The following is a 13,586-nucleotide window of genomic DNA, read 5'->3' on the forward strand; positions in this document are numbered from 1 at the left end:
ATCGCTATTATTTCTATTTCAGACTATAAAAGCGTTGCAGACTTTACAACGCATAGAAACTCAATGGGGCATTTTAGTGGATAAAATATTTGATTTGGAAGATGTAGCGAAGAATCAAGTGAGTCACGATAGAAGATTTAAACAGGCTTTTCCTACACATCATTCACTTCCGTTTCGTATTATTTACAATCCTGTTGTCGGTAAGTAACATCTCGTTTTGTTTTGCATTTTATTCTGCTGTGTTGATATCACATAATGTTCGTTTAATAATTTAATTTTTGTAGCTTTCGATTCTGTAATTTTGTCACTTAAATTTCAGAATGGTATTGGAAATGTATTGTGAAGGATTATGTTTTAAAAGCAGCCGCTATTTGCGCCGGCTGTTTATCAGTGGCTGTGGTATGGTCAGAAGTAACATTCTTCAACAAGTCTCCTGTATTATCTTTATTCGCTCGATTTCTGAATTTAGCAAAGAGAAATTATGATTACTTTACTATAGAGGTAAACATTTGCGTTTATTATTTCATATAGTGTACATTTTTATTTATATCATGTTTCTACTCAATTATTAGGTATTGTCCACATTGATCATTGCATATCTTTGCTATTGTGCCTACTCGACCGTCTTGAAGATACGAGTATTGAATCTTTATTATCTGGCACCCCATCATCAAACGAATGAATACAGTCTTATATTCAGTGGTATGATGCTGTGTCGCTTAACCCCGCCAATGTGTCTTAATTTTCTGGGACTTATTCACATGGATTCACATATTATCAAAACTCATATCCTGGAAACGCATTATACACAAGTAATATTATTTAAATGATCTGTAAATTTTAAAAAATTGGTTTCTACCTTTATTGTTTCTTTATTGTTCCTTTTTTTTGTCAGGTGATGGGTCATATGGACGTTATTTCTATAATATCTGATGGATTTAATGTATACTTTCCAATGGCAATTCTAGCATTTTGCTTAGCTACGTATTTTAGCATAGGCAGTCGATTGCTTTCCATGCTAGGCTTTCAGCAATTTCTTGACGATGACGAATTTACGACGGATCTCGTAGATGAAGGAAGAGAACTTATAAAAAGAGGTATTGATAAATTATATATTATTAATTGCACTTTTTAACGCGATGTATATATTTCATAAAATTTCTTTACAATTTGACTTTGTATTAATATCTAACAATATTGAAGAAATAAACATTGAGATAAAAGAAAAAAATAGCGTATTTTTTTCTTGTTGTAGAGAGACGTAAACGACAAAGAGCGGAGGATTCTATGTACAGACGACGCGAAATGCAGGAAAGATTTAATATTTCGGTGGGTACGCGTTACAGGACGTCTCGTCAAAGTACAGACACTGGTATGTATAATGAAAAATAAATGATATCATATAATATATAGATTATATAAGTAACTTATCGTTGACAATTCTTCAGTACGGCCGTTAAAACGAGATGAATCAGTTGAATCCGCTAGGGCGGGTCTATTGCACGATTTCGATCCCACGGAATATTACATCGGTATGACATTTGGTGGAGATAGTTATGGTGCAAATCGGTACGATATGGAAAATCAAGGTGATATTGATTCATTCGAGCCGAGTAATACGAGGGCATTTTCTACAAGTACAAGTCGCGTAGGTCCTCCACCCAGAGGACTGTTCGATGATATTTAAAAGGCATAACCGTATTTTTATAAATATGGTTTAGGTGCTAGTGTAGAACCTGTCAATTGGCTTTTAAGGATTTACACGATATTTGTATTGAGCAATATGATGTACGTCGATAAGAAGCAACATAATGAATCTTATTAAACGTGAAGTGTAAGGCTTTACATGCCTGTAGCATTTTGAATCTGATTACTACGTAGGAGCACGAACTAAAATAAAGTTGTATCATTATGAGATATATTTATAATTTATTATATATGAACAAGTTGGATTAAGAATGAAAGATGTGCAGATCTTAAAACAAAAACTTTTTTTTTTTTAAATAAAATTGTGATTACGGCGGAAGATAGATCAGTGATAATGCAATGAATGTTCGACTTAATATTAATATGTATATTATGTTTATTAGGACAAATATTTTTATTCTTCGGTTATTATTTTAAGTTTTGTATAGTTCGACTTATGTTGGAGCTAATAAATAATTTATATATGATTTTTTTAACTATACGTACCTGAAATAATTATTCATTGATATGTAACTTTTTATAAGTAAGATTATACCTGAATATTTCTCTTATAATAATTAATCTTGACAATATTAACTTATTTTATATATATATATATATATATATATTTAAAATTACAAAAAAACTTCCGTTTGTTTGAAAAATTTAATTTGTTCTAGTCATTTTAATTCTATTTGTATTACAAATAGTTTATAAAGTTTTGGAATGATGAATGGATAGAAATGATATAAAAAGATCGACTCGGTGTGACTAACAGGAAAATTTAATAAGTCAGTATATAACAATAATAATAAAATTAATCTCCAATGTAAATATTCGCAAATAATTTAAAAATTAAAATATGGGAATTTATATTATGAAGGCATTTCAAAATAAATACAAGAATGAAACTTCTAGTACTAATTAGAAGTTTTGTCAATTATTTTATTACAAAATTTGTATCTCCCATACTTTTTGCGATTCAAATATATATATTTACAATTTAAGATATATTACCAAAAAAAAAATATTCTGCTGATAAGCGGGGAATTCCTCTTAGCACTTCCTTTAAGCAAAAAATCTTACATTAATCTTACATTAATCAAGTGCGTTTATAACACGTATCATCTATAAAAATGAGAATACATGAGCTAAAATCAAAAATAAATTCCTCTATAAAAAAATTCTAATTATAATAACTCAAATAATCTTTTGAAATAAGAGAATATACAAAATATTAGCGGCACGCTTATTTGTTAGAAAAAGTTTGTCATTTACATGCTACCATAGTACATGTCAGTGCATGTCAGTGCATGGACATTCTTCTTTTAGTATTGAGAGAATTGCAATCTTAAATCCAGTACTTTATGGTTATATCAATTCCTTTACTTTGTAGAATAGCCTCTTGAGATTATATATAAATGGAAAATTCTCTGACATTATCATGGAACCGCTAAATGGCAGAATATTTTTTTTTGATCCATGAGATTCAACCGAAAATTTCGAAATTTTTAATGGCTTTGTTTCTTGAGGAAAATGTATTAAAACATATCAATTTTTATTTATGAATCTTATTTGTCAATAAGTATTTATATAAATAAGACGTCACTAAAATCAATTCCTGCATTTCTAATATCGTGAATGAAATTAACAATAGGAACTAAATATTTGATACTTTAATAGACAACATATAAAGGAATTAAATCTTCGACTTTTGAGATTAATTCGAGCACGTGTCTCGAATAACATTTTTTTTTATAAACCTCAATAATGCTATTTAAAACGACTATATCACTCTCTAGAGTTTAAAGATATATATATAAAATATATTTATGAATTATATGCAAGCTTGTTAAAATATTGTATATCTGTTACGCGTGTAATTTGATAGAGATAAAAATGATTCGCTCATAGTGATGCAGATTTAACAATTTGTATATCACGAAATAATTTCTTGTCATTAATTAATTGACGAAATTACCCCATTGATAATGGATATAAAATATATACACATATAACGAAATATAAATCATGCATACATGCGATTTTGATCATTCTGTTAAACATTTTGGCGACAACACTTCGTAACAAATGTAACGTAAAATTAATGACAATAAATGTATCATGTAACATTCGAATATGATTAAATTTTCTTAAATATCTCGCCATACAATCAGCCGCTCTAAGTAAAATAAACGATGTAAAATGTAATGCTTGTAAGAATAAGAAATGATAATGCGTAGATTATTATTATTTTGATAATTTTTGTGCATTCTGACTGCGAAATCTTACTCTTGGTATTTTCTCTTTGTTCAGAATCCGCCGATTCCGGTATTAGCAGTAACGGTTCCAACAGTAATAAGCTCGATCTACTTCTCCGGTATTCATCAATATGGTCACCCTTTGATCGGCGTACCTGATAAATCGGCGGATTTTCTGAATGGCTAATGTATTTCGTGCTGCTTATTACAGTGCCATAATCATGATAAAATGTCATAGGTGTGCAACCAGCTCTCGATGTTCTCATGTGATAACTATTTATGCAGCGATGATATAAGTGAGTATTTACTGTAAGATTGCAACAAGTGCGATTTATAACATAGATGTTCGGCTTTAACAGCGATTGCAGATCAAAGATGTCTTGAGGCAAGCGATGAAAATAGAATATTCCCGCGACGTTAGTTTTTGTGTAATTATAAACTAGCATATAATCTTGATTTTGATTGTATTGCGAGCAGAAAATATCCTCGGAATCTTCGTGCGGATACTTGAAGCATGAAACGTCATCATACTGACATAGAACTACTTCTATAGCGACCAACGACTTTTTCGTGTATATCAAACGATCAGTGTACACTGGACTGCCCTTTGTTCTCGCGCACTCCCTGCAAATTGTATGTCGCGGCAAGAAAAGCGTGTCTATCAAGGTCTTCGCCGTAGCGGGACTATATTTCTCATAATAATCTTGAATGTCGTGTTCATATAAACTATTACGTGGCTGCTTAATCGCTCTAATTTCTTCGTAAACATGATCAACATTCGCTAAGTTTCGAATAGTAGCTTCATGGTTTCCAATCACCTGTTGTCGATTGTAGTTCTCAGCTTTCCGTTGATTATCAAGATGTACCTTATTTCTCACATTTAATGGAATCTTTCTCGAATCGGATGAGCTATCAAAATTTGCGTCATCACGTTTCCTATCAATCGCAGAGATCGATCCTTCTTCGGCGGTAATATCGTTTTTTATGAATGTATTATCAGCAGCGACTACAGATTTGCAAATTTGCGTGTTCGTTACACCTACGTGCGGGATATGATATGCGTGTGTTTCTGGTGTGCGCAGTGTCATTATTGCTTCAGTGGAAAAGCTTACATTCGTGTCATCCGCTCTGTTCGTGGTGTCATTACATCTCGTCTCTAATTTTAATTGCTTTAGGTGCAGCTGATAGTGATGAACACACGCAAAGTTATATCAATTCTTGGATCGCATTCCCTCGGATCCCAATTCCTGTTTGATCTTTTGTAAATCGTAGAGTACCTGAATCCCAAACAAACAGGCACTAAATATTGATATTGTAAACTCATAAATGATAATACTAATCCGAAAAAAATACCATGACAAATACCAGAAAAAAATACTATACGAAGTTTATTCGCTTCAAGCACAAACCTCTAATATAGCTGAAGCACTCCAAGCTTGAGTGCGACAACTATCTGAGCAGTAACTTCCATCCTTGTTGGTAAGCTCAGGAAGGCCTCTCCAATGGTTGGTTGACACTTCGATAAAATGCCGAGAAATAATAGCTTCAGTCGATTCGATCATATGGTGTAATTCGTTTTCATCGTCGATTAATGACGCAAAGTGTAAACGCGCTCGTAGGAAATATCCTATCGGCCAGATCCATTCCTGAAAAAATTAGGAAAGATAAAATAGATGTTTAAGAATTTTGCATGAATGTTAAATCTATCAATCTTTATATTTCAAGACGAATATGCGGTTATGATAAAGGATATTTACAGGTCCTTGATGATAATTCCATCCATGTGCTGTTTTAGCATCGGTACCATCATTGGAATTGTCATAATATCCATTATATGCCCAATCCGCAGGATCTAACGTCTTCATTCCTAGTGGGCCAAGTAATATCTCTTCCGCTTTTTTCAGTGCTGTCCAGGCATGATGAGGATTAAACAGTTCCGGAGCCTATTTGTGAATTATTATGAATTATGATTAGATTTGTTGTAATATAAAATACTTTTTTTCTATTTTATACACTTCGCAGAATATTTTTAAACACTGATAATAATACTCACAACGACCATCGCAACGGGAAAGTTAGGCCGCAATTGATAATCCGCCCATTCTTGCGTTGCTCCGTGACTGTCCTTGAATATACCTCGTCGATGGATTAAATTGGGTTTCGACTCGCTCTGTGACGGAATTTCATTTACGTAAAAGTACTTTTCGAAATTTGTTTGAATTCTGTCGGCCCATTGCTTATAACTCCAAGTTATTGTTTGGCCTATAGTTCATGTATAATTATAATTAGAAAAAAATATAAAATTAATAATATTGAAACGTTAAGTGTTCTAGATATCCTTACCATCGCGACTTTTACGTTGAACACTGCCGTACGGGAAAAGATTCTGTTTGTACAATTCGGCCAAAAAACTGAGAATGCATTTGCTCAGCCCAACTATCTCTACAGCGGAACCGTCTCTGGGGGTAGCTGGTTTGCCTTTATTACCAGCTTTTTCAGAAGATCCCATCTTGTCCATCCAGGTACCGCAATTAGCATCGTTGCCACCAAATACAAAACCTGTTTCGGGATGAACACCGATCTGATTATTGAATCCACGATCGGTCATGTGCTCATCGATCTGTTTCCCGGCGTTTCTCTCTCTGAAGCAGAGACCTTGAAAATGTACTGTGAGAGCTTCCTGAATTACTTCATATAATGGTTGATCCTGAAACCATTTTTACATGTCACATAACGTGCACTTTTAAATTATTTATATTGAATTATAATTGAATTTGCGGCTATTTTTTTACATGTTCTCCTGCCTCCAAAGCTGGTGAATCATCAGTCGGGAACAATCTTGAAACTTTATCGGATAAAATATCCAAACCATTCGACACTTCCTCGGCGTAACATTTTATCGTATAGAGCCACCACCATAAAGCATCGCGACAATTGTATCTATTTATAAGAATGAGATTGATGATAAGACTTAAATCAAAACTTCCCAAAATATTATCCTAAAGATGCTCTAAGAAAGTATATTATACCTCGCATTATTTCCTTTATCGAGCAGATTGGGGATCAGGCCGTGTCGTAAAGTACCGGCAAATCCAAGAATTATGAATCTTGCTTCGACATGCCTGTCAGTCAAAAGTAATAGCCCTCTCATAGCAATGAAAGTATCTCTACCCCAATTTCTTGTGTAACCCGTTGTAAAATGCGGTAAGCCTGCCGATAATGTTAAACATGTTTGCTCTGCTACTCCGTCATGGATTTTAATTTTTGGCTTAGGTGAACTAAGATCCGGCGATAAATTTGGCAATTGTGATGATCTTACCACACCACCCATTTGTATCGAAACCAAACTCAGTAATTTAACAAATGTAGTTCCGTTCTTAACAAAGCTGGAATAAAAATATTAAACAAATAACATATGATTAATTTTTTTGTTATAGATATTTTATTCTTTTCAAAATATTAATTAGAAAACTTCTAAGTTGATAAAACTTCTAACTTTTGATACTCTAATAAATTTCGACTTTTGATGCTTACTCTGACATTAAATTGTTGCAGTGATCTAAAAGAATTCTATAAACGTTCACAATTATAACATCAAAGTAACTTGGCACAAGATATCTCGGGATTACTTTGAACGGTTCTGTCGTTTGTTCAAGCCAAATTCCAAGAGGTTTAGTGTCGTCATCCTCTTTTAAACGTTGCCACATGTAATCTAATAATTTTTTAATTACCATTTTTATCACATATCGTCAATATCATAACATACAATTATTTTGGAAATGGTTTCTGTTATATTACCTATTAACCAGTTACCCTGTCTAAGATTGACACACAGGGGATGTCCTAGATCGTTATTTGGACGAATATCAGCCAGTAAAGATATAATACCTAAATTGAGAACGCTCATTAGCTGAGGCACTTATTAAACAGCAATAAGATACAAATAAAACTCGTGCCAATATATTGATGTACGAGTTGTAATTAAGAAAATATGAAGTATTTATAAATATATTCTTCTCATATTCAATTAAATATTACCTTGCAATCCAGCATATACAAGAGGACCATATCCCGGTACATTATACACTCCAAATTTGCTCTGAGTTTCCTCTCGTTCTTCTTGGTCACATCTATATAACGTTTTATTTAAATCTGAGAAGTCCATGCCGGAAATTATATTATGTAATTCTGATTTTTCATTTGAAGTAATCTGCGAGATAGTATTTTGGAGTTTCATTAAAGCAGGTACTATATTCGCGTGAAGAGCCACACTGAAATTAAATTCATACATAAGAAAATTAAAGGATATCGCAGTTTTGGGAACAGAAAGTTGTAGTTTATACCGTATAGCTATAACAGAACCGGGTTGGAAGTTCACAAAATTAAGCTGCGTGATTTTAGGATCGCCGGAATCGATCTTCTCGATCATCGTGGAGTCGCAACACTGTATGTGCTGTTTAAGGCTCAATGAATATTCGGACAATCCATTTATGATATTTTCGTCCATTGTATATTTTTCAGGCAAAAGGAAAAGTGGTTTACCATTTCTGTAAAGCGATTTATCAATTAACATAAACATGTAAATCTTCCTTTTAAAGAAAATAAAATTTACCGCTTACTTGGCATCAATGTGCGAAAGTGACGCTTCTAAAATAATTTCTTCCACTATACCCTCCACTCTCAGTGGTCTTACGTGCTTTCTCAGATCATGAGCGCTAGAGTCCGGGTGTTTAAAGGCTGTGAATGCAACCAAGACTACACTTTCGTGAGTAGTCGGCGAGTGTCTTGTTACGGCCACTATATCAGTATCCATTTGATCGACAAACACCTAAAAATCAGAAAATAAATTTTTAGTTACATACATTGACTTTCTAACACACACACACACACACACACACACACACACACACACACACACACACACACACACACACACACACACACACACACACACAAATCGCAAAACTTGAGGAATTGATGACATACTTGTGGAAATTTTTGTTGACCAAGCATGTAATGTAAATCGTTTAATGCCTTTTTAGCTGCAATTATACCAGTTTTCGAATTAATAAATTTAACGTTGTTTGTCAAATCGTTGTCTATCCATGAAGTGTACTGCCTTTTCTCATCTACCACGTGTATCTGAAGAAAATAAAATTTCAGAAAATCTTGTAAATATATAGAACTTCATGGCAAAAATACAAAAATTTGAATTTGTACTACGAACTTACGTGATGAGGCACTAATTCGTCGTATCCGCGATTACTACCGCTAGCACAGCACGCCATCGATACGAGTGCTGCGCTCGGGAGTAGATCAAAAATACTTCGTTTCTCTACTGGACTAGGATTATCGTGAGTCACATCCATGAACAGAGCGTGAGCTATGCTCGGTATTAACGGCCGTGTTCGTGGCTGCAGGAATGCTCCAACTGGTTCTCCTCCGTATCGATATACTAATCTTCCTTGTTCATGGCTATCCCAAGCAGACATAGCTTCTACAATATAACAATTTTGATGTATTTTTATTCGCGACATGTTCTTTTTTTTATTAACTGTATTTTAACAATATTAAGTAAATAACAATTTTTAAAAAGTTTGACCTCTTATTAAAGATGTGATGCCAAGACGATTCACAAAGATGTTGTCTTTTTGATCAGAGTTGGTAAACAATTCTGCGACAACATAGAGATCTGAACGAATTCGTCGTGCAGCATCAAGCATATACTGCAAAGAGAATCATGCTATTAAATAATGCTGTATTAAGATTGTTTAGAATTGTGATATACCTCAGCGACGGGGATCGGTGTAGAATGGCAATTATCTAGTCGAATACCATCGAATATTTGTGCCGTTTGTTCTACATAGGACACCATATGCTGCCATAAGAAAGGACAATCTTCTGGTTTCTGTCCATATCTATAATAATATTAATAGTATATTTTAAATTATCTGTACATGTACTTTCTACTAATAATTCATTGAAAATTTAAATAATGTTTAACTGATATTTTTACCTGAGTTTTACGCTATCTCCCCAAGCGATAAGTTCTCTTCGAATGTACACATTAGAATCAGGCTCCGCGAAATTCTTCAAGGGATCACTATTCATGACCCATCCATTGTGAGCCATAAGATAACATCCATCATCTGAATACATTATGCTTTCTCTTTCCATTAAAGATTTAGGTGTCCCGTAATCGGTAAAGTATCTACGGAATGTATATTTATCACATCAAGAGTCATATTTAGAAATTATAACGTTATAACATTTACAAATTTAAATAAAATTACCTGGGAATGAGAGGATTTTTCTCATTAATTTCTTTAATTTGTGGACCATCAGATTGCACTCTAAAATATCTCATGCCAGCAATACTATTTTCAACAGCAGCATTTAGATGGTTTTGAATATTGTTGGTAATAACTTCATTGAGTTCTTGCAATTTATTTTTCAAGTCCTCTGCACATCGTTTCAGACGAGTTTCCTCATCGAAACAATCAGCTCTAAAGTAAAAGAATCATGCATAAGCATATGAGAGAGAGCATACATTATATATCTTATCGTATCTACATTTATTTTACCTATACGTATTATACTTCTTCAGAGCAAGCTGTATATCTATGGTTGATTTTAATCTACGAAATGCAGGATCTTGAATCACTGTAATGTCTTCGGTTGTTATATTATTTATGTCTTGTGGCATCTCATTGCGCGCTGAATTTAAGAATTCTGCTACAATTTCATTGACATCGATGGTGTACATCTCATGTATCTTCATTAGTGGCAAGAAATGTGTGTGGAGAGCATGTCGAATCGCCTAAAGAAAATAAAATAGATACAAGATACATTAAAGCAGGATCGAAAAAATTCAATTTTAATTACTGGGGAATGATTTGTGACTTACATTCAAATGATCCTCGGTGTCAACTACGGTGGGAATACCTTTAAATTCCCATTCTCCAAAAGCTACCTGAGTTGTTAATTCAAACAATGCTGCATCCAAGATATAAGCCGGACGTAAATGAGGACTATTGATGCAGTTGTATGTGCACTCCGGGTGAGAAACCAGGAAAGGACTCTCATTCGCCGTATGATTTAAAACAATATCACAGATGCTTAACATCTGAAATATAAGATAATTGAAGGATATATTTCGAGAATATTTGCAAGAATACACGATTTATCCTATTCTTGATAAACAATAATTTACCTTCCATTCATTACGCATTTTATTTGCAAATGTTTCGATATCATGGTAAGTAACTATCTTATTGTTATCATTAAAAGCGGGATTAAGTTGAGCTTGATCCTTCAGGCTGTACGACGATTTAGAACGTCCTAATTCCTAAAACAAAACTCGCGTTTATTGCAAATATTGTATTCTTACATTATACATCAATCGCGCGAACATTACCTGAATCGGTGTAAAATGAATTGTGTTATATCCAGAATTTCGTGCTACCAGTAATTTACTTTCCCATGTAGAAAAAGGTCCTAAACTCTTTGCTAGAACTGTTTGGACTTGAATACAATCTAGAGGTAATTTCTCCCCATGTTCACCTATTTTCAATTCAGGATCCACCAGCAAGTATCCGGATGCAACAGGTTTTATATTCCCTTCGACTCTGCAAAATAGACATATCTTATTATTAAGAAATAAAATTTTACTCGTAATATTCTTAATCCACTTACTGGTTAGTGACATAATAATGGAATGACCCTGACAAAGTTAAATGTATGCTCGCCGATTCGTCAATCCATTTCAATTGATAGTAAGTATGCCTCTCGAATTTCTTATCGGTCGATAATGGATGGTTTATAAAAACCTCAAGTGTTTTTCCAAGAAGGGAAGCTCCAAGTCGAAACTCAACTATCCAATCTGCGAGTAATGTAAAATCATTTACAGTGAAGACATGCCGTAACAAAACTTATCGAAATTCAGTTTAAAAGATAATTTTAAGAGGAGCGAAATTTCTTTTTAAAAACCTTTCTTTAATCTGTATAATATCCCATCTAAATGTTCTCCATTGTTCACAGTTAGAACTCTTATTTGCTCATGGGTGGGACGTGATGGCAAAGAATGCATGTTTTTAATTATCTGAAATTATAAAAAGAATTTTGTATTAAAAATGTAACAGATATCGCTTGTGATTGACAGAATCAAACATTAGTGAGAGGTAGGAGATGGAATAAGTTACCAAATTTTCGAAATCAGATCTGTCAGAGAGCTTCCAAAGGGATGATACGCCTCGAGCGTAGGAAACGGGTATGTGCTTAGCCAGCAGAGTATAAGCCTTAATAAAATATTGGCATAAAGCAGTTAGCAAGCGTGCACGATATTATATTACGGTGTTTCTGGTGTATGAGCACATATAAAAGCCGCAGCTATTCTTACCCTACATACTAGAATTACAATATCGTGGTACCGCAGAGACAACTGCTTTCTACCATAAGACTTGCCCCCCAATATGTAACAAATATGGCAAGTACCATTTTCCACTGCCATCAAACAATCGTATCACTAAGACTTTTTATTAAGAATATGGTCTCGCAATTCCGCACATTGTGTTGCACATTCGCGCGTATAGAACTTACTGTAGCATCCAATCCTCTACAGAGCCATTTACGGATAATTTGCAGAAAGCATCTAAAAAGCCTTAAGACCATTTTTCTTGTACTGTGAATGAAGCGTCTTATTCTCCGAGCCATTGCCAATGCGAGTTAATTGAACGTTTTTAGTTGATTGATATGGACAATTTATTAGGAAAATGATATCGCAGCATCTGCCGACATTTTACTATGTATAAGCAAAATCCTTTATACGTACTACCTATAACAGATATATAAAATAAAAACTACTAGGTGCGTAAGATTACGTAGATTATGATATTGCATATACGTTTCTATAGAAATTTTTATATATATATCTCTAATGTTATATAAAAGTTATGAAAAACAAATATTGGTAAAATCTTGATACTTACATCATGTTTTATAAGAGGCATTACAGAATAATTTAAATAAGAGAAATTATCAAATAAAAAATTATAAGAGAAATTATAATAGATTATTCATAATGCATGTTAATATTTACATTAATATATAAAATGTTATATTATAATACCAAAATACAAACATTTATAGTAATCGATTAATAATCTCTTTATTAACGTTTTATGTTATCACTTTAATTTGTACATATACAAATATACTTTGTAAAAGATATTAACGCAATTACGCAATACATATCACTACGTTTTACGTACCACGCATTTTTTTCATATATAAAGAAAGCAACATAAATCGATTTATGTAAGGAGCTGAATAAAGATTAGTAATTATAATGTACAAAATTATGATTTAGAATATAATTTAGAATATAATTTAGAATTATGATTTACATTAATCCTCTAAAACTAATGTCAAAATCTGTAACAGTTATTGATGCTGGATTTATGAGATTTGATGACTAAAAAGGCACTTTAATTAATTTGAAGGAACAAAAATGAGGTAATTTGCATAAAAAGAATAAATATTAATAGTAATAAACTACAAATTTGCAGATAACAAAAATAATATACATAAATAGGTCCAAATAGACCCACCATCAGCTCCACAGTGATATATATATATATA

At 33.0% G+C, this 13,586-nt stretch overlaps 3 protein-coding genes across 8 annotated transcripts in view; 1 reads left to right on the forward strand and 2 right to left on the reverse strand.

Moving 5' to 3' along the window:
- LOC108687992 (LMBR1 domain-containing protein 2 homolog) overlaps positions 1-2,146 on the forward strand; it is a 3,720-nt gene extending 1,574 nt beyond the window's left edge. Inside the window, exons 5-10 of the mRNA XM_018194042.1 lie at positions 23-200; positions 320-501; positions 573-812; positions 896-1,097; positions 1,256-1,372; positions 1,449-2,146. Of these exons, the coding sequence (XP_018049531.1) occupies positions 23-200; positions 320-501; positions 573-812; positions 896-1,097; positions 1,256-1,372; positions 1,449-1,687 (1,158 nt within the window). The 3' untranslated portion in view covers positions 1,688-2,146. The remainder of the gene's footprint in view (positions 1-22; positions 201-319; positions 502-572; positions 813-895; positions 1,098-1,255; positions 1,373-1,448) is intronic.
- Positions 2,147-3,775: 1,629 nt separating this feature from the next.
- Positions 3,776-5,065, reverse strand: LOC108688025. Its single transcript, XM_018194096.1, has one exon. It carries the CDS (start codon positions 5,033-5,035, stop codon positions 3,869-3,871), a length of 1,167 nt encoding a protein of 388 aa, XP_018049585.1. The 5' UTR covers positions 5,036-5,065; the 3' UTR covers positions 3,776-3,868.
- Positions 5,066-5,143: 78 nt separating this feature from the next.
- The window catches only part of LOC108688024 (glycogen debranching enzyme), an 11,916-nt gene continuing 3,473 nt past the window's right edge, over positions 5,144-13,586 (reverse strand). For 3 of the 6 annotated variants that reach the window (XM_018194091.1, XM_018194089.1, XM_018194090.1), the window contains exons 2-26: positions 12,546-12,780; positions 11,937-12,048; positions 11,643-11,829; positions 11,365-11,575; positions 11,161-11,295; positions 10,855-11,073; positions 10,532-10,767; positions 10,241-10,453; positions 9,964-10,158; positions 9,736-9,865; positions 9,550-9,673; positions 9,179-9,444; positions 8,934-9,089; positions 8,567-8,775; positions 8,291-8,494; positions 7,986-8,218; positions 7,746-7,835; positions 7,482-7,659; positions 6,977-7,333; positions 6,740-6,887; positions 6,291-6,654; positions 6,001-6,209; positions 5,705-5,890; positions 5,357-5,593; positions 5,144-5,224 (exon numbers count right to left, since the gene is read on the reverse strand). In XM_018194091.1, coding sequence (XP_018049580.1) covers positions 5,159-5,224; positions 5,357-5,593; positions 5,705-5,890; positions 6,001-6,209; positions 6,291-6,654; positions 6,740-6,887; positions 6,977-7,333; positions 7,482-7,659; positions 7,746-7,835; positions 7,986-8,218; positions 8,291-8,494; positions 8,567-8,775; positions 8,934-9,089; positions 9,179-9,444; positions 9,550-9,673; positions 9,736-9,865; positions 9,964-10,158; positions 10,241-10,453; positions 10,532-10,767; positions 10,855-11,073; positions 11,161-11,295; positions 11,365-11,575; positions 11,643-11,829; positions 11,937-12,048; positions 12,546-12,659 — 4,779 coding nt within the window. In that variant the 5' untranslated portion in view covers positions 12,660-12,780 and the 3' untranslated portion in view covers positions 5,144-5,158. The remainder of the gene's footprint in view (positions 5,225-5,356; positions 5,594-5,704; positions 5,891-6,000; positions 6,210-6,290; positions 6,655-6,739; positions 6,888-6,976; positions 7,334-7,481; positions 7,660-7,745; positions 7,836-7,985; positions 8,219-8,290; positions 8,495-8,566; positions 8,776-8,933; positions 9,090-9,178; positions 9,445-9,549; positions 9,674-9,735; positions 9,866-9,963; positions 10,159-10,240; positions 10,454-10,531; positions 10,768-10,854; positions 11,074-11,160; positions 11,296-11,364; positions 11,576-11,642; positions 11,830-11,936; positions 12,049-12,545; positions 12,781-13,586) is intronic. The other 3 variants (XM_018194094.1, XM_018194093.1, XM_018194092.1) reach the window with 1 other exon arrangement.

The sequence above is a fragment of the Atta colombica genome, unplaced genomic scaffold (genome assembly GCF_001594045.1).
Source record: "Atta colombica isolate Treedump-2 unplaced genomic scaffold, Acol1.0 scaffold224, whole genome shotgun sequence".
In the NCBI taxonomy this organism is placed as follows: domain Eukaryota; kingdom Metazoa; phylum Arthropoda; class Insecta; order Hymenoptera; family Formicidae; genus Atta; species Atta colombica.

What these genes read in the sequence shown, in the direction of transcription:
- LOC108688025 (XM_018194096.1), bottom strand. Translation starts at nt 5,035, where the DNA reads ATGACACTGCGCACACCAGAAACACACGCATATCATATCCCGCACGTA.